At 47.4% G+C, this 25,000-nt stretch overlaps 2 protein-coding genes and 1 long non-coding RNA gene across 4 annotated transcripts in view; all 3 read right to left on the bottom strand.

Moving 5' to 3' along the window:
* The window catches only part of man2b1 (mannosidase, alpha, class 2B, member 1), a 49,151-nt gene extending 46,179 nt beyond the window's left edge, over positions 1-2,972 (bottom strand). The window contains exons 1-2 of the mRNA XM_037534438.1: positions 2,842-2,972; positions 2,530-2,632 (exon numbers count right to left, since the gene is read on the bottom strand). Of these exons, the coding sequence (XP_037390335.1) occupies positions 2,530-2,632; positions 2,842-2,958 (220 nt within the window). The 5' untranslated portion in view covers positions 2,959-2,972. The remainder of the gene's footprint in view (positions 1-2,529; positions 2,633-2,841) is intronic.
* A 3,230-nt stretch (positions 2,973-6,202) lies between these two features.
* LOC119262475 lies at positions 6,203-11,091 on the bottom strand. Its single transcript, XR_005129678.1, has 2 exons — positions 7,656-11,091; positions 6,203-7,571 (listed from the first exon to the last, which is right to left on the bottom strand). It is a non-coding gene; the product is annotated as an uncharacterized LOC119262475 (long non-coding RNA).
* A 661-nt stretch (positions 11,092-11,752) lies between these two features.
* ttbk1a (tau tubulin kinase 1a) overlaps positions 11,753-25,000 on the bottom strand; it is a 70,842-nt gene continuing 57,594 nt past the window's right edge. For both annotated transcript variants that reach the window (XM_037534252.1, XM_037534253.1), the window contains exons 14-15: positions 13,517-15,072; positions 11,753-12,226 (exon numbers count right to left, since the gene is read on the bottom strand). In XM_037534252.1, the coding sequence (XP_037390149.1) occupies positions 11,791-12,226; positions 13,517-15,072 (1,992 nt within the window). In that variant the 3' untranslated portion in view covers positions 11,753-11,790. The remainder of the gene's footprint in view (positions 12,227-13,516; positions 15,073-25,000) is intronic.

The following is a 25,000-nucleotide window of genomic DNA, read 5'->3' as shown; positions in this document are numbered from 1 at the left end:
TCCGCTAAGCTAGCGTTCCGCTAAGCGCTAAGCTAGCGTTCAGCTAAGCGCTAAGCTAGCGTTCCGCTTAGCGCTAAGCTAGCGTTCCGCTTAGCGCTAAGCTAGCGTTCCGCTTAGCGCTAAGCTAGCGTTCCGCTTAGCGCTAAGCTAGCGTTCAGCTAAGCGCTAAGCTAGCGTTCCGCTTAGCGCTAAGCTAGCGTTCCGCTTAGCGCTAAGCTAGCGTTCCGCTTAGCGCTAAGCTAGTGTTCTGCTAAACTAGCGTTCCGCTAAGCGCTAAGCTAGTGTTCCGCTTCCGGTTCCCGCTTGGGTTCTTGAATGTGCGGAGCGAGTTAGCCACATTAACCTAGCTAATTTCTGAAGCTGTACGTTTCCGGCACCGCCGAGCTCATTAGCATATTTTAATATACCGGAATGATGACCGGCTCTAAAGCCATGTTTTCACAGGATAAACGTGAAATCTGCCCTAAAAGGAAAGAATGACTAAAATAATAAGTCACTGGCTTTTACTGCTGAACGCTGCTCGTCTGTTTATATAAAGGCCTCATGCTCCCATACGTCTGTTTCCATATCTGTTTATATAAAGGTCGCATGCTCCCATACGTCTGTTTTTATGTGTAGTTTTATTTTTAACTAGTTTTACTGTAAATGAGGCCTTTACCTCAACGTACACGAGTGGTAATATAGGTTATATACACACAAGTATATGAGCTGATGTGCAAAGCGATACACAAGGGCTCCCAGAAATCATTCTGCTGCGTAATCAATGCTCCAGATCAATCAGTAACTCATATAGCTGCAGATCAAAAACATCATATGATCATCACAGACATGTGATGACTCCGCGGTTCTGCAGTCACGCCGTCCGACTGTAAAACAGATCTGTGTCGATCTTTAGGGGCACCAACTTCCTCGCTCTGCGGCCGCACCGTACCGCTTGTGAAAGACACTGCAGAGAGCGCCACAGCGCAACAATGAGGGTCCTGCTCAGAATCACAGAGAACAAATCCAACACAGCACCAGAACCAGACCCAGAGGCCCGTCACACATCGAGAAAACACGGTCAGACTGACACAGTCCAACCAGATCACATCTTCAGATAATCACCTTACACCTATTAAACGCCCTGAGCAGCTCCGGATAATGAGCCTAAACACCGCCTAATCTATCTAATCTACAGCGTTGACTGAACGTCCTGACGGCTGTGCTGAGCACTTCTGCTGTTCTGTGCTGCACAGTTTAGCTGTGTTGTGCGGTTGCGCCGTGTGGCTGAGCTGTGTTATGTTGCACTGTGGTGTGAATCTGGCCAGCTGTGTTGCATTGTGCTGTGCTATACTGTGCTGTGTTCTACGTTTTGTAGCCGTGTTATATTGTATTGTGTTGCTGAGCTGTCTTATGTTGTACTGTGCTCAGTAGCTGTGCTGTGTTGTGTACTGTACTGTCCTGTGTTGTGATGTAGTTTGATGTGTTATGTTGTGTTGTACTGGGTTGTGTTTTGCTGTGTTATGTTGTTCTGTTCCATACCATGTTTTGCTGTGCTGTCTTGTGCTGGACTATGCCGTGCTGTGCGATACAGCAGTCAGGAGTCTGTGCTGGACTATGCCGTGCTGTGCGATACAGCAGTCAGGAGTCTGTGCTGGACTATGCCGTGCTGTGCGATACAGCAGTCAGGAGTCTGTGCTGGACTATGCCGTGCTGTGCGATACAGCAGTCAGGAGTCTGTGCTGGACTATGCCGTGCTGTGCGATACAGCAGTCAGGAGTCTGTGCTGGACTATGCCGTGCTGTGCGATACAGCAGTCAGGAGTCTGTGCTGGACTATGCCGTGCTGTGCGATACAGCAGTCAGGAGTCTGTGCTGGACTATGCCGTGCTGTGCGATACAGCAGTCAGGAGTCTGTGCTGGACTATGCCGTGCTGTGCGATACAGCAGTCAGGAGTCTGTGCTGGACTATGCCGTGCTGTGCGATACAGCAGTCAGGAGTCTGTGCTGGACTATGCCGTGCTGTGCGATACAGCAGTCAGGAGTCTGTGCTGGACTATGCCGTGCTGTGCGATACAGCAGTCAGGAGTCTGTGCTGGACTATGCCGTGCTGTGCGATACAGCAGTCAGGAGTCTGTGCTGGACTATGCCGTGCTGTGCGATACAGCAGTCAGGAGTCTGTGCTGGACTATGCCGTGCTGTGCGATACAGCAGTCAGGAGTCTGTGCTGGACTATGCCGTGTTGTGCGATACAGCAGTCAGGAGTCTGTGCTGGACTATGCCGTGTTGTGCGATACAGCAGTCAGGAGTCTGTGCTGGACTATGCTGTGATGTGCGATACAGCAGTCAGGAGTCTGTGCTGGACCATGCTGTGCTGTGTGATACAGCAGTCAGGAGTCTGTGCTGGACTTTGAGTGTGTGGAAATCAGGTGAATCAGAAAACTCCAGTTTAGAAAAGGAAGCGCAGAAAGAGAAAGTGAGAGAGAACCGGAGACGCTAATAAAATCCCTTCATCACGAAACACTCTAGAACGGTTCCTCGGGTTCCTCACCTCCGTAGAAGTATTGGTCCACCGTCTTCAGCCAGCCGACGTCGTCGTGCGTGTGAGGGACCAGATGGACGTTCAGCATGGACGGCTTCGTGGCTGGACATGACTGTAGTGGACACACGGACACGCGCACCGATTATCACAGCGCTGAGGCTACACTTCCGGTTCCACCTTAAACAGTGCAGCAGGTAAAGTCCGGCGCCCGTCAGAGCTTCTGCCGGACTGTATCGGACCGGACCGGACCGTTTGTAGCGGAGAGGAAGCAGAAAGTTACAGCAAGTTTATCCGGACGCGCGCACGCGCGCTCTCACTCACCTTGTAGCCGCACTGATCTCCCGCGCGCTGGGCAGCGTGTAAAGGTAAGGCGCGAGCGGCACTCGCCGTTACCGCGATCAGCAGCGCGAGCTCGCACAGCAGCCTGCACTCCGCCATCGCGCACTACCCTCAGTCATATGACCGGCCAGGGGCGGGGCTTAAATCAACACACGTGACCCCTCCCCGTGACTGCCATGACGTCACCTGACTCTCGTCCCTGAGAATGTTTTTCTTATTTAATACTTTTATTTAATGCAGATCGGATACCATGGCAACCGCCTCAGATCAGAACAAAAACAAAACAACAAACAAAATCACAAAACAAAAAAAACCCCCCACAAAACAACAAACAAAACCACAAAAAAACAAAACCACAAAATAAAAACAAAACCACAAAACAACAAACAAAACCACAAAAAAACGAAATCACAAAAAAACCAAAACAACAAACAAAACTGCAAAACAAAAACACAAAAACAACAAACAAAACACTAACTCAGCTCTCAGTAGCGGAGATGCTAACTCAGCACTCAGTAGCAGTGACGCTAGTCGGCGCTCAGTAGCGGAGACACTAACACAGCAGTCAGTAGCAGCGACGCTAACTCAGCGCTCAGTAGCAGCAACGCTAGTCGGCGCTCAGTAGCAGCGACGCTAACTCAGCGCTCAGTAGCAGCGACGCTAGTCAGCGCTCAGTAGCAGCGACGCTAGTCTGCGCTCAGTAGCAGCGACGCTAGTCTGCGCTCAGTAGCAGCGACGCTAACTCAGCGTTCAGTAGCAGCGACGCTAGTCTGCGCTCAGTAGCGGAGACGCTAACTCAGCGTTCAGTAGCAGCGACGCTAGTCGGCGCTCAGTAGCGGAGACGCTAACTCAGCGTTCAGTAGCGGAGACGCTAACTCAGCGTTCAGTAGCAGCGACGCTAGTCTGCGCTCAGTAGCGGAGACGCTAACTCAGCGCTCAGTAGCAGCGACGCTAGTCTGCGCTCAGTAGCGGAGACGCTAACTCAGCGTTCAGTAGCAGCGACGCTAGTCTGCGCTCAGTAGCAGCGACGCTAGTCTGCGCTCAGTAGCAGCGACGCTAACTCAGCGTTCAGTAGCAGCGACGCTAGTCTGCGCTCAGTAGCGGAGACGCTAACTCAGCGTTCAGTAGCAGCGACGCTAGTCGGCGCTCAGTAGCGGAGACGCTAACTCAGCGTTCAGTAGCGGAGACGCTAACTCAGCGTTCAGTAGCAGCGACGCTAGTCTGCGCTCAGTAGCGGAGACGCTAACTCAGCGCTCAGTAGCAGCGACGCTAGTCGGCGCTCAGTAGCAGCGACGCTAGTCGGCGCTCAGTAGCAGCGACGCTAACTCAGCGCTCAGTAGCGGAGACGCTAACTCAGCGCTCAGTAGCGGCGATGCTAACTCAGCGCTCAGTAGCGGAGACGCTAACTCAGCGTTCAGTAGCAGCGACGCTAGTCTGCGCTCAGTAGCGGAGACGCTAACTCAGCGCTCAGTAGCAGCGACGCTAGTCTGCGCTCAGTAGCGGCGATGCTAACTCAGCGCTCAGTAGCGGAGACGCTAACTCAGCGCTCAGTAGCAGCGACGCTAGTCAGCGCTCAGTAGCAGCGACGCTAGTCTGCGCTCAGTAGCAGCGACGCTAGTCTGCGCTCAGTAGCAGCGACGCTAACTCAGCGTTCAGTAGCAGCGACGCTAGTCTGCGCTCAGTAGCGGAGACGCTAACTCAGCGTTCAGTAGCAGCGACGCTAGTCGGCGCTCAGTAGCGGAGACGCTAACTCAGCGTTCAGTAGCGGAGACGCTAACTCAGCGTTCAGTAGCAGCGACGCTAGTCTGCGCTCAGTAGCGGAGACGCTAACTCAGCGCTCAGTAGCAGCGACGCTAGTCTGCGCTCAGTAGCGGAGACGCTAACTCAGCGCTCAGTAGCAGCGACGCTAGTCTGCGCTCAGTAGCGGAGACGCTAACTCAGCGCTCAGTAGCAGCGACGCTAGTCTGCGCTCAGTAGCGGAGACGCTAACTCAGCGTTCAGTAGCAGCGACGCTAGTCTGCGCTCAGTAGCGGAGACGCTAACTCAGCGCTCAGAAGCAGCGACGCTAGTCTGCGCTCAGTAGCGGAGACGCTAACTCAGCGTTCAGTAGCAGCGACGCTAGTCGGCGCTCAGTAGCGGAGACGCTAACTCAGCGTTCAGTAGCAGCGACGCTAGTCTGCGCTCAGTAGCGGAGACGCTAACTCAGCGCTCAGTAGCAGCGACGCTAGTCTGCGCTCAGTAGCGGAGACGCTAACTCAGCGCTCAGTAGCAGCGACGCTAGTCGGCGCTCAGTAGCGGAGACGCTAACTCAGCGTTCAGTAGCAGCGACGCTAGTCTGCGCTCAGTAGCGGAGACGCTAACTCAGCGTTCAGTAGCAGCGACGCTAGTCTGCGCTCAGTAGCGGAGACGCTAACTCAGCGTTCAGTAGCAGCGACGCTAGTCTGCGCTCAGTAGCGGAGACGCTAACTCAGCGTTCAGTAGCAGCGACGCTAGTCTGCGCTCAGTAGCGGAGACGCTAACTCAGCGTTCAGTAGCAGCGACGCTAGTCGGCGCTCAGTAGCGGAGACGCTAACTCAGCGTTCAGTAGCAGCTATCTATCTATCTACTCTATTCTATCTAGCACCAAAAAGGTCTGCCATTATTTGTATCACAACAGCAGCAGAAGCCTTTTTGTGCTGTACAGGATTAAATACACTCTTCAAATGATAGTTCTTCAAAAGGTAGTAGAGAAAACGGTTCTATATGGAATCATGAACACTCAAAGAACCCTTTCCATGATTTAATGGTCAAATGGTTCATCAGATTGATGGAGAACATGCTGTAGATGGTTCTATATAGAACCTTTTTGAAATGGGTTCTGTACTCTTAGAATGATGGTTCTTCAAGGGTTCTTTGCATCGTGAAAGGGTTCTTCAGATTGATGGAGAATGTGCAGTAGATGGTTCTATATAGAACCTTTTTGAAAAAGGTTAATTATGCGGAAATTTAAAAAAAATTGGTGGAGTTTTCCTTCAAGACGGCAGTTTTAAAGATAACCGCCACTTATTTACAGTGTGTGAATCATTGACAGACTCAGAAAGGAGTAACAGGGACTCTGGAGTGGAAACTTCGTGCAAATGTTCACCATCAGGAGACTCTGAGTTTGAACCCCAGCGCTGCCACAGCCATCCATAAGTGGAAGTCCGAGAGGAGGAGATGCCGGCTGGGCAGAACTAAAGACTCTGACTTCACTGATTGAAGAAAGGCTGCGGAATAAATACCTACAGACTGAAACTGAGCCGGTATTCCCGTTTTCCTGTGCACAGAGGAATAAAGCAATAATGAACTCACACAGAAGAGCAGAGACGTTTGGGCGCCATAAATATATTTCTTAACGCAATCCAAACCAAATATTTAATCTTCGGACGATAAAAATAAAGAGGATCTCTAAAGAGAAATACTTTAGACAAACAAACTGTACAGAATGAAGCGCTCAGAGCTGAGCAGAAACACAAAGGCATGCTGGTCAACACAGGAGTCACAGGGAGGGTCGTCCACGCCGGCGTCCCCCCGCAGAGGAACCTGCCGTCTTAACGCCTCTCCGGTGTCGGACGACGCAGTCACAGTATCATATGCTGAGCATGGAACTGATAGAAACGCTCAAAACATCATTTAAAGCAATCACTCTCCATTAAAAACACACGAACCCAGCTCCCCCAGCCTGACCCCACGCTCAGCCCTCAGCCAGCGCTGGGCCCTGCCTGGAGCTTTAGCACTGGAGCTACGGGGCTCAGCTGACTGGAGGGGTATAAGCTCTGTGGTGTTAGCTTGGGGCTAACTGGAGGGGGAATAAGCTCTGTGGTGTTAGCTTGGGGCTAACTGGAGGGGTATAAGCTCTGTGGTGTTAGCTTGGGGCTAACTGGAGGGGTATAAGCTCTGTGGTGTTAGCTTGGGGCTAACTGGAGGGGTATAAGCTCTGTGGTGTTAGCTTGGGGGCTAACTGGAGGGGGAATAAGCTCTGTGGTGTTAGCTTGGGGCTAACTGGAGGGGTATAAGCTCTGTAGTGTTAGCTTGGGGCTAACTGGAGGGATATAAGCTCTGTAGTGTTAGCTTGGGGCTAACTGGAGGGGTATAAGCTCTGTGGTGTTAGCTTGGGGCTAACTGGAGGGGTATAAGCTCGCTCTGTGGTGTTAGCTTGGGGCTAACTGGAGGGGTATAAGCTCTGTGGTTTTAGCTTGGGGCTAACTGGAGGGGGAATAAGCTCTGTGGTGTTAGCTTGGGGCTAACTGGAGAGGAATAAGCTCTGTGGTGTTAGCTTGGGGCTAACTGGAGGGGTATAAGCTCTGTGGTGTTAGCTTGGGGCTACCTGGAGGGGTATAAGCTCGCTCTGTGGTGTTAGCTTGGGGCTAACTGGAGGGGTATAAGCTCTGTGGTGTTAGCTTAGGGCTAACTGGAGGGCAATAAGCTCTGTGGTGTTAGCTTGGGGCTAACTGGAGGGGTATAAGCTCTGTGGTGTTAGCTTGGGGGCTAACTAGAGGGATATAAGCTCTGTAGTGTTAGCTTGGGGCTAACTGGAGGGGGTATAAGCTCTGTGGTGTTAGCTTGGGGCTAACTAGAGGGGTATAAGCTCTGTGGTGTTAGCTTGGGGCTAACTGGAGGGGGAATAAGCTCTGTGGTTTTAGCTTGGGGCTAACTGGAGGGGTATAAGCTCTGTGGTGTTAGCTTGGGGCTAACTGGAGGGGTATAAGCTCTGTGGTGTTAGCTTGGGGCTACCTGGAGGGGTATAAGCTCGCTCTGTGGTGTTAGCTTGGGGCTACCTGGAGGGGTATAAGCTCGCTCTGTGGTGTTAGCTTGGGGCTAACTGGAGGGGAATAAGCTCTGTGGTGTTAGCTTAGGGCTAACTGGAGGGCAATAAGCTCTGTGGTGTTAGCTTGGGGCTAACTGGAGGGGTATAAGCTCTGTGGTGTTAGCTTGGGGGCTAACTAGAGGGATATAAGCTCTGTGGTGTTAGCTTGGGGCTAACTGGAGGGGGTATAAGCTCTGTGGTGTTAGCTTGGGGCTAACTGGAGGGGTATAAGCTCTGTGGTGTTAGCTTGGGGCTAACTGGAGGGGTATAAGCTCTGTGGTGTTAGCTTGGGGCTAACTGGAGGGCAATAAGCTCTGTGGTGTTAGCTTGGGGCTAACTGGAGGGGTATAAGCTCTGTGGTGTTAGCTTGGGGGCTAACTGGAGTGGTATAAGCTCTGTGGTGTTAACTTGGGGGCTAACTGGAGGGGAATAGGGGAATAAGCTCTGTGGTGTTAGCTTGGGGGCTAACTGGAGGGGTATAAGCTCTGTGGTGTTAGCTTGGGGCTAACTGGAGGGGTATAAGCTCTGTAGTGTTAGCTTGGGGCTAACTGGAGGGGTATAAGCTCTGTGGTGTTAGCTTGGGGGCTAACTGGAGGGGTATAAGCTCTGTGGTGTTAGCTTGGGGCTAACTGGCGGGGTATAAGCTCTGTGGTGTTAGCTTGGGGGCTAACTGGAGGGATATAAGCTTTGTGGTGTTAGCTTGGGGCTAACTGGAGGGGTATAAGCTCTGTGGTGTTAGCTTGGGGCTACCTGGAGGGGTATAAGCTCTGTGGTGTTAGCTTGGGGCTAACTGGAGGGGTATAAGCTCTGTGGTGTTAGCTTGGGGCTAACTGGAGGGGTATAAGCTCTGTGGTGTTAGCTTGGGGGCTAACTGGAGGGGTATAAGCTCTGTGGTGTTAGCTTGGGGCTAACTGGCGGGGTATAAGCTCTGTGGTGTTAGCTTGGGGGCTAACTGGAGGGATATAAGCTCTGTGGTGTTAGCTTGGGGCTAACTGGAGGGGTATAAGCTCTGTGGTGTTAGCTTGGGGCTACCTGGAGGGGTATAAGCTCTGTGGTGTTAGCTTGGGGCTAACTGGAGGGGTATAAGCTCTGTGGTGTTAGCTTGGGGCTAACTGGAGGGGTATAAGCTCTGTGGTGTTAGCTTGGGGGCTAACTGGAGGGGTATAAGCTCTGTGGTGTTAGCTTGGGGCTAACTGGCGGGGTATAAGCTCTGTGGTGTTAGCTTGGGGGCTAACTGGAGGGATATAAGCTTTGTGGTGTTAGCTTGGGGCTAACTGGAGGGGTATAAGCTCTGTGGTGTTAGCTTGGGGCTACCTGGAGGGGTATAAGCTCTGTGGTGTTAGCTTGGGGGCTAACTGGAGGGGTATAAGCTCTGTGGTGTTAGCTTGGGGCTAACTGGCGGGGTATAAGCTCTGTGGTGTTAGCTTAGGGGCTAACTGGAGGGGTATAAGCTCTGTGGTGTTAGCTTGGGGCTAACTGGAGGGGTATAAGCTCTGTGGTGTTAGCTTGGGGCTAACTGGAGGGGTATAAGCTCTGTGGTGTTAGCTTGGGGGCTAACTGGAGGGGTATAAGCTCTGTGGTGTTAGCTTGGGGCTAACTGGCGGGGTATAAGCTCTGTGGTGTTAGCTTGGGGGCTAACTGGAGGGATATAAGCTCTGTGGTGTTAGCTTGGGGCTAACTGGAGGGGTATAAGCTCTGTGGTGTTAGCTTGGGGCTACCTGGAGGGGTATAAGCTCTGTGGTGTTAGCTTGGGGCTAACTGGAGGGGTATAAGCTCTGTGGTGTTAGCTTGGGGGCTAACTGGAGGGGTATAAGCTCTGTGGTGTTAGCTTGGGGGCTAACTGGAGGGGAATAAGCTCTGTGGTTTTAGCTTGGGGCTACCTGGAGGGGTATAAGCTCGCTCTGTGGTGTTAGCTTGGGGGCTAACTGGAGTGGTATAAGCTCTGTGGTGTTAGCTTGGGGGCTAACTGGAGGGGTATAAGCTCTGTGGTGTTAGCTTGGGGCTACCTGGAGGGGTATAAGCTCTGTGGTGTTAGCTTGGGGCTAACTGGAGGGGTATAAGCTCTGTGGTGTTAGCTTGGGGGCTAACTGGAGGGGTATAAGCTCTGTGGTGTTAGCTTGGGGGCTAACTGGAGGGGAATAAGCTCTGTGGTGTTAGCTTGGGGGCTAACTAGAGGGGTATAAGCTCTGTGGTGTTAGCTTGGGGGCTAACTGGAGGGGAATAAGCTCTGTGGTGTTAGCTTGGGGGCTAACTGGAGGGGTATAAGCTCTGTGGTGTTAGCTTGGGGGCTAACTGGAAGGGTATAAGCTCTGTGGTGTTAGCTTGGGGCTAACTGGAAGGGTATAAGCTCTGTGGTGTTAGCTTGGGGGCTAACTGGAGGGGAATAAGCTCTGTGGTTTTAGCTTGGGGGCTAACTGGAGGGGAATAAGCTCTGTGGTTTTAGCTTGGGGGCTAACTGGAGGGGTATAAGCTCTGTGGTGTTAGCTTGGGGGCTAACTGGAGGGGAATAAGCTCTGTGGTGTTAGCTTGGGGGCTAACTAGAGGGGTATAAGCTCTGTGGTGTTAGCTTGGGGGCTAACTGGAGGGGAATAAGCTCTGTGGTGTTAGCTTGGGGGCTAACTGGAGGGGTATAAGCTCTGTGGTGTTAGCTTGGGGGCTAACTGGAAGGGTATAAGCTCTGTGGTGTTAGCTTGGGGCTAACTGGAAGGGTATAAGCTCTGTGGTGTTAGCTTGGGGGCTAACTGGAGGGGAATAAGCTCTGTGGTTTTAGCTTGGGGGCTAACTGGAGGGGAATAAGCTCTGTGGTGTTAGCTTGGGGCTAACTGGAGGGGTAGCTCCTCGTAGCTCCAGTACTAAAACTAAACAAGCAAAGCTCGAGCGCGTCCTGGCCGATCGACTACTTTTCTGATGATTGATTTTTTATTTATTAGTTTAATATCTGAGATAGAACACTGTTTCAGTGCTGTGATGGATTAATGATGTGCAATTGACCGTTTGCAAAATAATGACTGTAATGCGTCTCCTCAAATCACGATCGTCTATAAGCGTTCCTGCTGCCCCCAGAACAGTCCCACAGTGAGAACGTCGGCGGCAGCAAATCAGGCTCATCAGGGTGAGAAGGGGTGAAAGGAGTCGGTGAAGAGCGTCCGGATCATCTGGAAGGTGGAGCCGTTTCTTTCCCATTCCTGACGATGAAACCGTTTCCAGGCGTTTTCACACCTGAAAGTCAGAACCGAGCTTCTAAATGTTCCTCTGCTCTATTAATGCAACTGCTAAGGGGGCAGTCTTGGGCTGGAGTTTAGGGAAAAAGCCATGTGACCGGAAGGTTGCCAGTTCGATCTCCTCGGCTGACAGTCCATGACTGAAGAGCCCTTGAGCAAGACACCTAACCCCCAACTGCTCCCCGGGCGCTGTGGAAAGGGCTGCCCACCGCTCCGGGCAAGTGCACTCACTGCCCCCTAGTGTGTGTGTTCACTAGTGTGTATGTGGGTGTTTCACTGCACGGAAGGGTTAAATGTGGAGGTCTAATTCCACAGTGTGCAGAACGCAGAGACACATGGTTCTGAATTCAATTCAATTCAAGGATGCTACCTAGCCTGAACCGAAAGCATGACAGACATAGCGACAGTAACTAAGGGAGACGGGGCATGTCAGAATTTTGCAAACAGTCAACTGATCTGCGGTTCAACAGCCCAATTGCTCGTCTCTCACAAGAACGAAGAAACGGTTGTTCCGTTTTCTGGAAAATGTCCATGTGTGCTAATTGCAGATGCAGCAGAAACCCAGATGTCGTGTGTAACAAATATCCATTAAATAAAAATGCACAGAAACACAAACGCAGCAAGTAGCACCGTGTTGGATAATACGACGTACTCTAAGTTACTGGAAGCTCGCATTCGAAGGGAAAATTCAGCCTGGTATGAAAAGTGATACGGCATTTTGTGCAAAATGTGAAATGATGTTTTGGTGTTTTACAGTAAACATGTACAAAGTGAAGCAGGTCGCTCACAAACGTGGAAGCTCCGGAATGGAGTAATGAGGGGATTGCTTGTGTTTTTTTTTTTTCCATTTTTGAGGCAATACTTTGAAGTCAAGCAAAACAAAAGTCAATCCGAGTGAAGAGGCAGTCGCAGTGTATTATCTGGCTGCAGCCGGAGCGTCACTTGTGCTTTTTTCACCTTTGTGGTGGTCTTAGTGGAGGCGGGGGCTTTGGTTCGGTTCCTGCTGTGAGAGACAGTCTGTGTTTGAGAGGCTGCGGTAGTCCTTGGCCGTACGGACGGCGCCGGAGTGCTGCAAACGGCCAGTGGTGCTCTCCGAGGGTCCATCACAGCTGTCCGGAGAGCTGGACGTTGGGGGGAGGGGCTGGTGGTCCGGGCAGAGGTGAAAGTGCATTGGGCTGTGCTTAAACTGCGGCGGGAAGTGGTGAAGATGCAGCGCAGTGGCATGCGCGGACTCCCCCCGGGCTGGGTGCAGTGGGACAGCATGGATTTGGATCTCACAGGACCACCAATGACACGTGGTCCCGATTGCAGAGCTTTGGGCCTTAAAAGTGAAAGAAAAGGAATGTTTACAAGTGATCAAGTGCAGAATGCCAATAATCCAGGTATTAGCGCAAAACCTTGTGCAAAATGCTAGAAAATTACATCAACAACTCTTAGTTTAAAATTCATACACAGTAAGATGTTATTTGGTGGTTTTACCTCTGCTAGAAACAATTTTGCAGAAATGCAGTCATTTTATATATTCAGTGTACTTAAAATAAAGAAGTCTGAATGTTCAAACAAGCATAAGCTACAGCTGTTGAAAATCCACCGAGAATTGGGCTACCAAAAAATAAAAAACAGGACAAACATTTTGGCTGAAAAGTACCAAAAACGTGGACATATTGAGTAAAATAGTCCCTAAAGAAAACTTATTATTCCATTTTCCATCATCAACATTCCATATACGCTCAGAAGACTCGTGTAGGTTCTCTGGTGGTTCTGGATGGTAAATAAAGTGTCTATATCTGTGTTGCAGTCATGGCAACGCCTGGTTCCCATCACCACCACTGTAAAGACGTCTGAACCATTTCACACCAAACCCTCTGGATCTCTCTGTTCACATCTAAATGATTTAACTTTTAACAAATCGGAATTTCCTTGCAAAACATTTCCCCCTTATGAATCCCATGCTAGGAGTCCTGGGAGTGGACTGTCATTCTCCCACCATTGCAACTGACTAGAGAATTTACATCCTGCAGAGTTTGGCTCAACATGCCTCACTAATATTTAGGAGGTTCTAAACGAATATGTGTTGGATTAGAGTTGGAACTAAACCAGGACTGAAGTTGGACACCCCAGCCTCCAGGTAAGAGTGGGTTTATGGGTACATTTTGTAAAAGAATTGAACAGCTGACCTTCAAATCAGTGTGCGGTCAGATCTCAGAGTTGGAATAAAAGCACACCTGAACCATGTGATCATGAACTGAACATCTGGTACAGTTGTGATTTGAGGTGTTGCACCCAAAACCAAAACCTGCTGGGAGTTTCATTCGCCAGACCTTCAGATCCTTCCAGTATCTGTACCTGTACACAGGAGCTGAGCACCTCATAATCCAATAAAATATTATCACTATTAACAACAACTTCTGTCCTCCACTCCTGAGATGATCTCACACTGCAGTTTTCTAGTATGCATAAGAAGATGTAATGGTACCCAAAAGAAATGACCCATTTTATATTCAAATCTTGGCAACCTTGAACTCCAGTTACCATCACAATAAACAACATTTAAGCTTAGACAATCTCAATTAAATGTCATTAAACACTACTGAGTTGATTAGAAACTTACCCATTGCTAGCAGTCTGTGCTGTTTTCATTGTGCTGGTTCCTGGTAAGGTTAAAGGAGAAGGAACAGTCACTAAAAGCTTAGCTGAAGGTCTCCTGATTGGGGTAACAGGTCGAGGGATCCTGCTGCGCCACGCATCACGCCCTTGCTCCCCCACTTCCTTCTTGACTTTGTTAAGGGAATCGTCTGATTGGTGAGTGTCCTCCTCTGATCCAGTGGTGGACAGAGTCTCTGAGGCTCTCCTAGGCTCATCCCCTGAGGACATAGATGAAGAAGTCCTAGAGTTTAGCCTCATCCATCGACCCTGTCTCTGCCTTTCGACAACCAGTCTTGCCAGGTCCTGCTGCTTGGCCTTCTTCCACATCCGTTCCCGGGTGGAAAGGGACTGGTCCATGCCAGCATCCTCCTCCGACACCAAGATGGGAATGCGGCTTCTGCTCTTTGGCCGGGGAGATACGGAATGTTTGACATTTTTTGTTCCTGTATCATCTTCTGATGTCCCCTGCTGGGACTCTTCTTTGGGTGGCTCTGGTAAAGGTTCCTGACTCCCCTTGTTAGATCTGTCTCTTTGGATGGGCTCCTGTTTCTCCAAAGAAACAGGAGGGATAATTATGTCCTCTGTGTTGCCAATCTGGACAGGTACAGTTCCATCAAGCACAGTAAGTATTTGCGGTTCCTCAGTGGGAGTCTGAGAGGAGATTTCAGATTGGACGCCTCCTGGTCCTTCTGGTTCTGAAGGGGTTGTGACACTGTTCTTACCCTTCTGGGGCTCCCCTTTACATGGTAAGTCTTCCACAGCAGCTGATACCTCAGGGATGCACTCTTGGACCTGTGGACCATTGGAAGACATGACATTGCGATGTGTGGTCTCAGCGATGTGGATGAAGGTGCGCTCCACTTTGGTGAAAGGAGGAGATGCAGCAGAAGCTGTTGTGACTGGTACAGGAACTGGGAGGTTACCCTTCTGCTTGACTAAAATGGGTACTATATGATCAGCTGTCTTAAACTGGCTCACCGAGGGTTCTTGTACAGGTTGACTGTCCTCCAAAGGTTGACAGTCCATCACAGCTTTCTCAATAGATTTCTCAGCCTGAGGAACTTCTGTGGTAACTGCTGTTTGGCATGTTTCAACCACTTCCCCAGAATTCGGGGACTTCCTCATATCTCCTGGAGAGAACAGAACGAGTGTTTTGGAGATATCCTCTTGATCAGGGTCAACTTCAGCCACTGAACCAGGTTCCTTGGGTCCCTTCTGAGGATCGTCGGCCAGTAAGGTGGAAGGAGCTCCATCTTGGCTTCGCTCTGTGCTCTTCTCACTCTCCCCACTGTCCGAGTCGCTCTTGGTCACATCATCATCCCTCGGTCCTTCATCCTGGGTGTCTGGAGGCGTGGCGATGAAGGCACGGCGCTGATGCAGGCTCCCCGTCAGCATGACCGTGAGGAAGTCAGCCCGCTTGGCCTGCAGCTTGGGAAGGATGTGGAACATCTCTTTCTCGGAGAACGGAGCCTTGGTCCGGTAGTCAGTCGGAGAGAGCAATGGTTCACTCGGGACTGAGGCCTACAAGAAAACAAAGCTTAGTGAACCTCTGAGAAGAAATCCTTCAGGAGCCCTACTGACTAAGATTCTGTGAAGCAGCTCCACAGAGGTCTGGCAAAAATGTAAACATATTTACAATATTTTCTTGGTACAGCAGGCAGGTCTCAAAATGCTAACATTTGCATTGTACAATTAGACTCAATTGACAAAGTGCAACCAAAAATTGTCTTCAGTGTCAATAAAGTCTTATTATAAACCTGGGGGAGACAAAAACATTAGAATTAAAAAATAATTTGGAAAAATGCCTTTTGGTCTGAAGGAACTGTAATATAAATTAAAGTCAGTTTGGATGTGAAATCATAAGTCATTCTCCTTCCATACTGTGACGTATAACTGGGTATCAGGGAGGGTCTCTGAGGTAGCTGACCACATGAACTTCTTTAAAAACCTGCTGCCTATGCTGTCCACTGCAGTTTAACCGTTTCCTTCCGTAGCCTTCTTGTATCTTTCCTTACTTTACAAGCATATCACACTTTCTATAGATTCCACATCTATAAACATGTTGAACTGTACTAAAGGCATCATAACACATATTTGTAAAAATCAATTACACTTTATGACCATGCTTTTTATGCATTATACTTATATAATAATATGCATAATCATATCATCGCAGCTGGGACAAAACCTTGAATCCTTATTTTTGTCTGACTTTATCTTATCGGCTGAGATAAACTGATGGTGACTTTTCTGAACAGACTGAAGCAAAATGTGCTTCCTCAATATACGGCTTATTAGAAAATTCATGAATGAAAATATGAGTTTTTTTTATAGAAAAGGAGTCAATTTTTTTGAACATCAACAGAAAACAGTAAAATATCTCATTGGAAAATGTCAGAAATGATTGGACTCGGTAAGACGTCTGGTTCCATTGACTTACATTATAAATAAAGTATATTTTCTTTCTTCTGTAAAGTTACCATTCTGGAGATATGAGGTTTTGTTCTGACAGCAGTGGTTTATTTATCGATATGTATGAATGCATGTTTTTATATACAGTAGAAATGACAGTATGTTAGTAGTGGGTGTTACACTAGGGTTGGAATTCGGTTTAAGGTGTTATATTGGAATGTAAATAAATGCAGGTAATGTACAAACTCTCTGCACGGTGAAATGGTTCTTGAGATGGTTCTATATAGAACCTTTTTGAGTTCTATTTAGCATCAAAAACTTCCATTGATACTAACTTGAAGTCATAACAGCCTTGTTGGTGCTCTATAGAACCACAGGCAGCATATTCTCCATCAGTCTTGTGCTCCTCTACAGTGTTTCTATATAGAACCATTGTGTTTAATAGAGAACCCTTGCAGAACCATCTCTTTATGAGTGCATATCTAAAATAATTGACTGTGTTTTTCTGCCATCGTATCAGAGAAATGAGAAACACACACTTCTGGTTTCCTGGAACACTTTAATGCAGATTTGGTTGCAGACGAGCTTTTTTTTCCAGATCGTCCAGATTAAACAGACAGAAAAGGCACGAAAACGCACTGCAGTGCCTCCAGCGCCTCAGCCTCGCTCACAGACTCCGCCTCCTCAGGTGTTTCCCAGCGTACGGGTCACTACACTGACCACTTCACATGCTTCATCTTCTACATCAGCTTCACTTGATACAGTTTACAGTTATAAAAGTTTAAAACACATGCGTCAGCTGTTTACACGGTAGTACTGTACAGCCACATGGCCATTATAAAAGAAACAGTTATACTGAAAATCACGGCTAGTCAGACTCCAGCTACTGTACATATTCATCCATATTACAGACTAGTGTGACTCACTCACCCCGAAGATGATCAGTCGGGTATTGATTACTGTAGACCCTCCTCTTCCTGATCGGAGGCTCAGAGAAATGTTTATACACTTTATACAGTTTTCAGTGCTTCGCTAACATTGTGTAAGTTTTGTGGAAAGACAGTTTAGCTTTTAAGTTGAAAACAAATTTAATATCAGAAATTCCATTAAAAAAAAATACAAACAGAAAAAATCAAATTCCAACTCGTCAGAATCACATCAGCGTAAACGTTTTCAGGTCTGTCCAGTAAGAATTCAACCTTTTGCCCAATTCATCCGAATACAAGTGCATTCTTCACTAATCTCAATTTGCACCTGTGCTCACCTCGAAAATTCAGACGTAAAAAGTCCAGTTCACAAAATAAAACGTATTAAAATATAATTCGCATTTACGCTTCGTCTGCTGAAAAAAACAGAGCATAACATTTAGCCTTTGCAAAATTTGGCACATTTTCTCTTTTGTGTTGTATTTTTTCCCCGAATTTGAAGGTCAAACTCAATAGAAAGCAAATAAATAGAAATTTTATACAAATAAATGAACAAACAAAATGAAAATCGTCAGAAAGGTTAATAATTAAGTTCTCTGATGAAAAACATGCACCTTGGTGCCAAAACTTCTGCACATGTGCATGTGTTCAAATTAATTTCCTGAACTAAACTAAAACTCAGTTCAACAGGTTTATTTTTACATTCAACATCTACTTTTAAAAAAGGCCATTTATTCCATTTTTTAATACTCAGAATTCCCTGTATGAATTTCTGATATTCGTATTTGTGAACCGAGAGCTAAACCAGTTTTCCATACAGCTGTTGATGCCGTAACGTGACGCGTTACAGTGCCGAGGTTGGTTCTGTGTACAGTAGGGAACTGACTGGATCCACTAATCAAAGCTTTGAATGGTTTAGTTACAGTAAATCATCTCCACCGTTAAACGGTGAGTCACCCCGAGCTCGGCTCTCCGCATGCAGCTCACAGCTATGTACAGTATTCACCATCGTTAGCGTAGGATACAGCCTCCACAGGACACTGCAGGACCACAACGTCCTCCAAGGCTACTGATGACGATGACGGGGAGGTGAAGAACATCAGCCGCTCCGCTGCTTTAACACATCATCATCCGACAAACGAACCCGTCATGATCCGAATCCATTCTAGGGCCTGGAGGAACCGGGTCGACCTACAGTACCAGCGCCTCTTTATTCCTCCTCAGATCGGATCCGATACAGAACCAACTCAATCAGTGATGCATGTTATAGCGTAACACGGAAGTGCTGAGGAGGATTTTTCTGGATTCCTCCATAACTCAGTTTATGGTGTAATCAGAGATTCAGAGGGTTTGGAGTGAAACGGGTCAGATGTCTTTACAGTGGTGGTGATGGGAACCAGGCGTTGCCATGACTACAACACAGATACAGACACTTTATTTACCATCCAGAACCACCAGAGAACCTACACGAGTCTTCTGAGCTTATATGGAATGCTGATGATGGAAAACAGTGGAAAATCTGGAATAATGAGTTTTCTTTGGGGACTATTTTGCCGCACAGCGCCCTGCATGTCTCCCTCCACCATGAATGGAGTTGAAGTTCTCTAAACTCTCATAAAACAGCGTCTCAGTCATCAGGCAGTGAATTCAGAACCAGTTCATGTAGGAACTTCCTGTAGGAGCTTTTAGAGGGACGTCTGGTTCCCATCACCACCACTGTGAGGAGCTTTTAGAGGGACGTCTGGTTCCCATCACCACCACTGTGAGGAGCTTTTAGAGGGGGACGTCTGGTTCCCATCACCACCACTGTGAGGAGCTTTTAGAGGGGGACGTCTGGTTCCCATCACCACCACTGTGAGCAGCTCTGACACTTCTGAAGTTTCTCCAGAAACCAAAAACCACTCTGAACACCTCTGTTTACATCTTAACCCTAAATGACGCAGGAATCAGATGAACTGTGCCCAGTTTGAACACATAAATGAGGTTCTTGTGTACTAAAACGTTTCTTCGAGGCCTCACGAGGCTTTGTTCACACATGAACAGAGAGCTGGTACCGCAGTCTGCAGGGTTGGGTAGTCTGCAGTAGTACTGCATGCTATGTCTCTTATTTAAATCCCAAAGAGCCAGCTTGGCTAATCGCATCCATTCCTATTCGAAGCTTTTAGAGTCATTTAGAACCGTCTAAAGTCACACGTTCTTCACTGGTTCTCCATGCAGCTGAAGGTAGATTAAATAAATGCATTGTTGTGCACACAGACATGAACGGGTGAACAGAGTAACAGTTTTGTGCCTCAGTGTACAGTTTTTACAAAAGCACTGCCGTATCCACAGCGACGGCGCCGTGAATCCGAAATAAAAGCGCATGTGCAAAAGAAGTGCAAGAGCTAGCAGCGTGTTGGAGCGCGGTCACTACATTCATGTGGGAAAGCCACGGCGGCGCCGGCAGCACAAACATCCAGCAGAAGCACACAAACAATCACGGCTCCTCCGCTGAGAGGTCAGCGGTACAGAGAGGAAAACAGCACATTTCGGCTGCTGAACCTTTTCACCATCCTCCCATTACTTAACGTACAATGAATGGCCAAAAGTATGTGGACACCAATCCTGATGATTGAGTTCAGGTGTTTTAGAAACACCCAGAATGGGTCGCACTGAAGAGCTCAGTGACTTTAAACATGGCGCTGTCATAGGATGCAGCCTCTGCCACAAGTCAGCTGGTCAAGTTTCTGCCCTGCTAGAGCTGCCCCAGACAACTGTAAGTGTTACTACTGTGAATTGGAGTCATAATAGTACAGCCACAAAGTGGTAGACCACGCAAATTCCTATCCTCTGCTGAACTGCTCACTACAGAGTTCCAAACTGCCTCTGGAAGCAGCATCAGTGAAAAATCTGAGCATCAGGAGATTCTTGAAATGTGTCTCCATGGCTGAGCAGCTTCACACAAGCCTAAGATCACTATGCACAATGCCAAGCGTCGGCTGGAGGGGTGTAAAGCACTGCCACTGGACTCTGGAGCAGTGGAGCCGTGTCCTCTGGAGTGATGAATCTTTTCTATCCGTGAGACTGAAGATGAATCTGGGATTGGTTGATGCCAGGAGAACGTTACCTACTGGAATGCAGAGCCAGCAGTAAAGTTTGGAGAAGGGGGTATAATGAGCTGGGGCTGTGTTTCAGGGTTTGGGCTCTCAGGTCCAGTGAAGGGTGATGTTGAAGCTACAGCACAAAGACATTTTACACAGTTAAGCTTCCAGCTCTGGGTCAGCAGTTTGGGGAAGAGCCTTTCCTGTTCCAGCAGGACTGAGACCCTGAGCACAAAGCAGCTCCATGAAGACATGGAGTGACCAGCTTGGTGTGGAGGAACTCCAGTGGCCTGACTTTAACCCCACTGAACACCTTTAGGATGATCTAGAACAGAGACTGTGACCCAGACCCTCTCGTCCAGCATCAGTGTCTGACCTCACAAATGCTCTTTAGACTGGACACAGATTCCCACAGACTCTCTCCCAAACCTTGTAGGAAGCTTCCCAGAAGAGTGGAAGCTGTTATAAAAACTGGGCAACTTCACGTTAAAGATCATGGTTTTAGAATAGGACGTCCAACAAGCTCACACAGATGTAATGGTTAGGTGTCCGCATACTTTCGGTCATACAGTATAAAGTATACAGTATCTCAACAGACCTGCTTTAGCCTTTTGCATAACATGTTCTGCACCTAGAGAAGCCTCTATTTTTTGCATTTACAGTATAAAGCATGCCTGCAGTTCTGCATGTTTGCTTCTGGAAATGTGCAGATACAAATGAATACGCAGCTAAGCAGAATGCAAAAACGCTTTGTAGCCCTTCACATGCGTCAGCAGAGTCAGCAGAAACACGACTCCTTCCTCCACAAACCCACCGCATATCCCATTACACACGAGCAACCATGTATTGCACTATAAGAGTGGAAGAACGTTTCGTTTCCTGGTGTATCGACCTACAAACAACCAAGTCAGGTATCGAATGAAGCTACTACCCTAAGAAATGCTCAACATCTGCATTTTCCCACTGAAATTAGAGCACAACGTCAGACTAGGGCTGCAGTAACCAATCAATGAACTGGATTTTTACTGCTGAGGCATATTTACACAAAAGTCCTCTATAATGTTCATATGATCCACACAGTCGCTCTGACGGACTGTAATACACTACAGGAAGCGTAGGGGGCGATACGGCTTCTACTGTTTCATTTAAAAAGCTCTATAATGTTCATATGATCCACACGGTCGCTCTGACAGACTGTAATACACTACAGGAAGCGTAGGGGGCGATACGGCTTCTACTGTTTCATTTAAAAAGCTCTATAATGTTCATATGATCCACACGGTCGCTCTGACAGACTGTAATACTCTACAGGAAGCGTAGGGGGCGATACGGCTTCTACTGTTTCATTTAAAAAGCTCTATAATGTTCATATGATCCACACAGTCGCTCTGACAGACTGTAATACACTACAGGAAGCGTAGGGGGCGATACGGCTTCTACTGTTTCATTTAAAAAGCTCTATAATGTTCATATTATCCACACAGTCGCTCTGACAGACTGTAATACACTACAGGAAGCGTAGGGGGCGATACGGCTTCTACTGTTTCATTTAAAAAGCTCTATAATGTTCATATGATCCACACAGTCACTCTGACAGACTGTAATACACTACAGGAAGCGTAGGGGGCGATACGGCTTCTACTGTTTCATTTAAAAAGCTCTATAATGTTCATATGATCCACACAGTCGCTCTGACAGACTGTAATACACTACAGGAAGCGTAGGGGGCGATACGGCTTCTACTGTTTCATTTAAAAAGCTCTATAATGTTCATATGATCCACACAGTCGCTCTGACAGACTGTAATACACTACAGGAAGCGTAGGGGGCGATACGGCTTCTACTGTTTCATTTAAAAAGCTCTATAATGTTCATATGATCCACACAGTCGCTCTGACAGACTGTAATACACTACAGGAAGCGTAGGGGGCAATACGGCTTCTACTGTTTCATTTAAAAAGCTCTATAATGTTCATATGATCCACACAGTCACTCTGACAGACTGTAATACACTACAGGAAGCGTAGGGGGCGATACGGCTTCTACTGTTTCATTTAAAAAGCTCTATAATGTTCATATGATCCACACAGTCGCTCTGACAGACTGTAATACACTACAGGAAGCGTAGGGGGCGATACGGCTTCTACTGTTTCATTTAAAAAGCTCTATAATGTTCATATGATCCACACAGTCGCTCTGACAGACTGTAATACACTACAGGAAGCGTAGGGGGGCGATACGGCTTCTACTGTTTCATTTAAAAAGCTCTATAATGTTCATATGATCCACACAGTCGCTCTGACAGACTGTAATACACTACAGGAAGCGTAGGGGGCGATACGGCTTCTACTGTTTCATTTAAAAAGCTCTATAATGTTCATATGATCCACACAGTCGCTCTGACAGACTGTAATACACTACAGGAAGCGTAGGGGGCGATACGGCTTCTACTGTTTCATTTAAAAAGCTCTATAATGTTCATATGATCCACACAGTCGCTCTGACAGACTGTAATACACTACAGGAAGCGTAGGGGGCGATACGGCTTCTACTGTTTCATTTAAAAAGCTCTATAATGTTCATATGATCCACACAGTCGCTCTGACAGACTGTAATACACTACAGGAAGCGTAGGGGGCGAACCGGCTTCTACTGTTTCATTTAAAAAGCTCTATAATGTTCATATGATCCACACAGTCGCTCTGACAGACTGTAATACACTACAGGAAGCGTAGGGGGCGATACGGCTTCTACTGTTTCATTTAAAAAGCTCTATAATGTTCATATGATCCACACAGTCACTCTGACAGACTGTAATACACTACAGGAAGCGTAGGGGGCGATACGGCTCCTACTGTTTCATTTAAAAAGCTCTATAATGTTCATATGATCCACACAGTCGCTCTGACAGACTGTAATACACTACAGGAAGCGTTGGGGGCGATACAGCTTCTACTGTTTCATTTAAAAAGCTCTATAATGTTCATATGATCCACACAGTCGCTCTGACAGACTGTAATACACTACAGGAAGCGTAGGGGGCGATACGGCTTCTACTGTTTCATTTAAAAAGCTCTATAATGTTCATATGATCCACACAGTCGCTCTGACAGACTGTAATACACTACAGGAAGCGTAGGGGGCGATACGGCTTCTACTGTTTCATTTAAAAAGCTCTATAATGTTCATATGATCCACACAGTCGCTCTGACAGACTGTAATACCCTACAGGAAGCGTAGGGGGCGATACGGCTTCTACTGTTTCATTTAAAAAGCTCTATAATGTTCATATGATCCACACAGTCACTCTGACAGACTGTAATACACTATAGGAAGCGTAGGGGGCGATACGGCTTCTACTGTTTCATTTAAAAAGCTCTATAATGTTCATATGATCCACACAGTGGCTCTGACAGACTGTAATACACTACAGGAAGCGTAGGGGGCGATACGGCTTCTACTGCTTCATTTAAAAAGCTCTATAATGTTCATATGATCCACACAGTCACTCTGACAGACTGTAATACACTACAGGAAGCGTAGGGGGCGATACGGCTTCTACTGTTTCATTTAAAAAGCTCTATAATGTTCATATGATCCACACAGTCGCTCTGACAGACTGTAATACACTACAGGAAGCGTAGGGGGCGATACGGCTTCTACTGTTTCATTTAAAAAGCTCTATAATGTTCATATGATCCACACAGTCGCTCTGACAGACTGTAATACACTACAGGAAGCGTAGGGGGCGATACGGCTTCTACTGTTTCATTTAAAAAGCTCTATAATGTTCATATGATCCACACAGTCGCTCTGACAGACTTTAATACACTACAGGAAGCGTAGGGGGCGATACGGCTTCTACTGTTTCATTTAAAAAGCTCTATAATGTTCATATGATCCACACAGTCGCTCTGACGGACTGTAATACACTACAGGAAGCGTAGGGGGCGATACGGCTTCTACTGTTTCATTTAAAAAGCTCTATAATGTTCATATGATCCACATAGTCGCTCTGACAGACTGTAATACACTACAGGAAGCGTTGGGGGCGATACGGCTTCTACTGTTTCATTTAAAAAGCTCTATAATGTTCATATGATCCACACAGTCGCTCTGACAGACTGTAATACACTACAGGAAGCGTAGGGGGCGATACGGCTTCTACTGCTTCATTTAAAAAGCTCTATAATGTTCATATGATCCACACAGTCGCTCTGACAGACTGTAATACACTACAGGAAGCGTAGGGGGCGATACGGCTTCCACTGCTTCATTTAAAAAGCTCTATAATGTTCATATGATCCACACAGTCGCTCTGACAGACTGTAATACACTACAGGAAGCGTAGGGGGCGATACGGCTTCTACTGTTTCATTTAAAAAGCTCTATAATGTTCATATGATCCACACAGTCGCTCTGACAGACTGTAATACACTACAGGAAGCGTAGGGGGCGATACGGCTTCTACTGTTTCATTTAAAAAGCTCTATAATGCTCATATGATCCACACAGTCGCTCTGACAGACTGTAATACACTACAGGAAGCGTAGGGGGCGATACGGCTTCTACTGTTTCATTTAAAAAGCTCTATAATGTTCATATGATCCACACAGTCGCTCTGACAGACTGTAATACACTACAGGAAGCGTAGGGGGCGATACGGCTTCTACTGTTTCATTTAAAAAGCTCTATAATGTTCATATGATCCACACAGTCGCTCTGACAGACTGTAATACACTACGGGAAGCGTAGGGGGCGATACGGCTTCTACTGTTTCATTTAAAAAGCTCTATAATGTTCATATGATCCACACAGTCACTCTGACAGACTGTAATACACTACAGGAAGCGTAGGGGGCGATACGGCTTCTACTGTTTCATTTAAAAAGCTCTATAATGTTCATATGATCCACACAGTCACTCTGACAGACTGTAATACACTACAGGAAGCGTAGGGGGCGATATGGTGAGCTGTTATTTGCAGCCCTAGTTCTGACGTGAATAAGATGTGAGGAAATGTTTTCTTCAT

Source organism: Pygocentrus nattereri, chromosome 25 (genome assembly GCF_015220715.1).
Source record: "Pygocentrus nattereri isolate fPygNat1 chromosome 25, fPygNat1.pri, whole genome shotgun sequence".
NCBI classification, from domain to species: domain Eukaryota; kingdom Metazoa; phylum Chordata; class Actinopteri; order Characiformes; family Serrasalmidae; genus Pygocentrus; species Pygocentrus nattereri.
Note: the sequence above shows the minus strand (reverse complement) of the source record. Positions and strands in the feature narration are given on the sequence as shown.